The following is a 1,687-nucleotide window of genomic DNA, read 5'->3' on the forward strand; positions in this document are numbered from 1 at the left end:
CGATTTATTTACTTCACTTATATTTCCCATGAAGTAATGATGCAGGAAATAACCCATACCACTCAAAATTATATCATGGGTTTAACGATGCTGCTGTGACATTTAATTCCATATTAATTTTTCATTCCTCGTATGTTCAGCACGAAAACCGTTTTTAGAAAGTAAACTTCGATTGTTTTCCTCATGCATAAAACAAGAGGGCAGTTAATTATCTACGTGTAATCACCTTGTTGAAGGCTTGGTCATAAATACGTAACTAGGACTTCGACTTGTGATCGGCGGTAGTTAGGGGCCGACAGCGATTGTTTGAGAGCAATTAGGGACAATACGAGATTACCTCAGATGGTTATCTTCCGAGAAACGGACAATGCGCTATCTAATGGACATCGCTTGTCCGGACTTTCCTTATAGCGGGAAGAGATTACGGGGCTGGAGATGCTCTGGGCGCTTGGGTAGGGCGAGGATGAGGATCCTGCTTCTCCGGTGAGATGGGGAGATACTTTGAATGTTGGGGAGGGGGAGGGAGGCGAAGGCTGTTCCGACGGGTCTGTATTGGGGGATGCTGTGGATGTGGGAGGCTAGTGTGCTGGGTCTGTTTTGGGAGATGCTGTGGATGTGGGAGACTACTTCGATGTCTGTTTTGGGATATGTGAATGCTGGGGGTTATTTCGATGGGTCCATATTAGGAGATGCTGTGCATATGGGAGGCTATTTCGCCGTGACTCTAACTGGGAGATGATGTGAACGTTGGAGATTACTTGGGTGGATCCACATTGGGACACATTTTGAATGTATGAAAATACTTTACCAGCCTCTTACTGGGAGATGCTCTGAATGTGGGAGCTGCTTCGCCTGGCTCTGGGAAGGAATGTGAATGCGGGAAATTAATTGAGAGTTAGAAAAGGGAGGTAGGAGGGAGGGTGGAAAACCTAGGGTTGAGTGATTGAAGGAGCATTGGAAAGTGTAGAAAAATTATGTAGTATAAATACAAAAAAAAAAAAAAGTTAATTGGAAAGAAATATTAAGGTATCACATTTAAAATAGTACTCATGTCCTAAAGATGGATGGTGAAATTACATGTGCTACAGAATGAGGGAACATTGATTTCCGAGTTAGAAACGAACTGTGAAGGAAAAACAAAAGTGAAGAAATGGCGCGAACGCGTGTTTAGAATTAATATGTAAAATGCGACGAGGAACTTATGCAGCGTGAAGAGATATAACAACGCCTCTTTGTTAGAGTGTCACGTACTACACGCGTTAGGAAGGGTCCTAGCTCTAGTTCTGAACTAGAGAATGGATCATCCCGAGAGAGGACACGAAAATATCGGAGGAAGTGTCACGTTTCAAGATGGTTTCTCAAAGACTATTAAAACCTATTTCCAGAAAGGCGAAGTTTAAGGAACGCAATACTACAGAACAGTGTCAGTGGTTGAACAGGTCCAGGCAAGACCCAGGATGTACAGATTACTTCTGGCGACAATAGAGCTTATCCGGTGCTGATGTAGAAGAGCGATAGTAGTGAACATCCGCTCCCTATGAGACAGGAGAACTGTAGACGACAAATAAAATTTACGTTTTTGTGTTGTTGCTGACTTGTGCTGTTTCTTTGCAGGTGATGTCCGAGGTACCATGGTGCTCAGACTGGCTGTTCGCAGTGGTCCAGGTGTGAGGCAGCTGTGCCTATG

At 43.9% G+C, this 1,687-nt stretch overlaps 1 protein-coding gene across 1 annotated transcript in view; it reads left to right on the top strand.

Moving 5' to 3' along the window:
* The window catches only part of LOC119589398, a gene marked incomplete in the record, with an annotated part of 55,185 nt that overhangs the window by 52,070 nt on the left and 1,428 nt on the right, over positions 1-1,687 (top strand). Inside the window, 1 exon segment of the mRNA XM_037938012.1 lies at positions 1,615-1,687. Within this exon segment, the coding sequence (XP_037793940.1) occupies positions 1,685-1,687 (3 nt within the window).

The sequence above is a fragment of the Penaeus monodon genome, chromosome 25 (assembly GCF_015228065.2).
Source record: "Penaeus monodon isolate SGIC_2016 chromosome 25, NSTDA_Pmon_1, whole genome shotgun sequence".
Lineage (NCBI taxonomy): Eukaryota > Metazoa > Arthropoda > Malacostraca > Decapoda > Penaeidae > Penaeus > Penaeus monodon.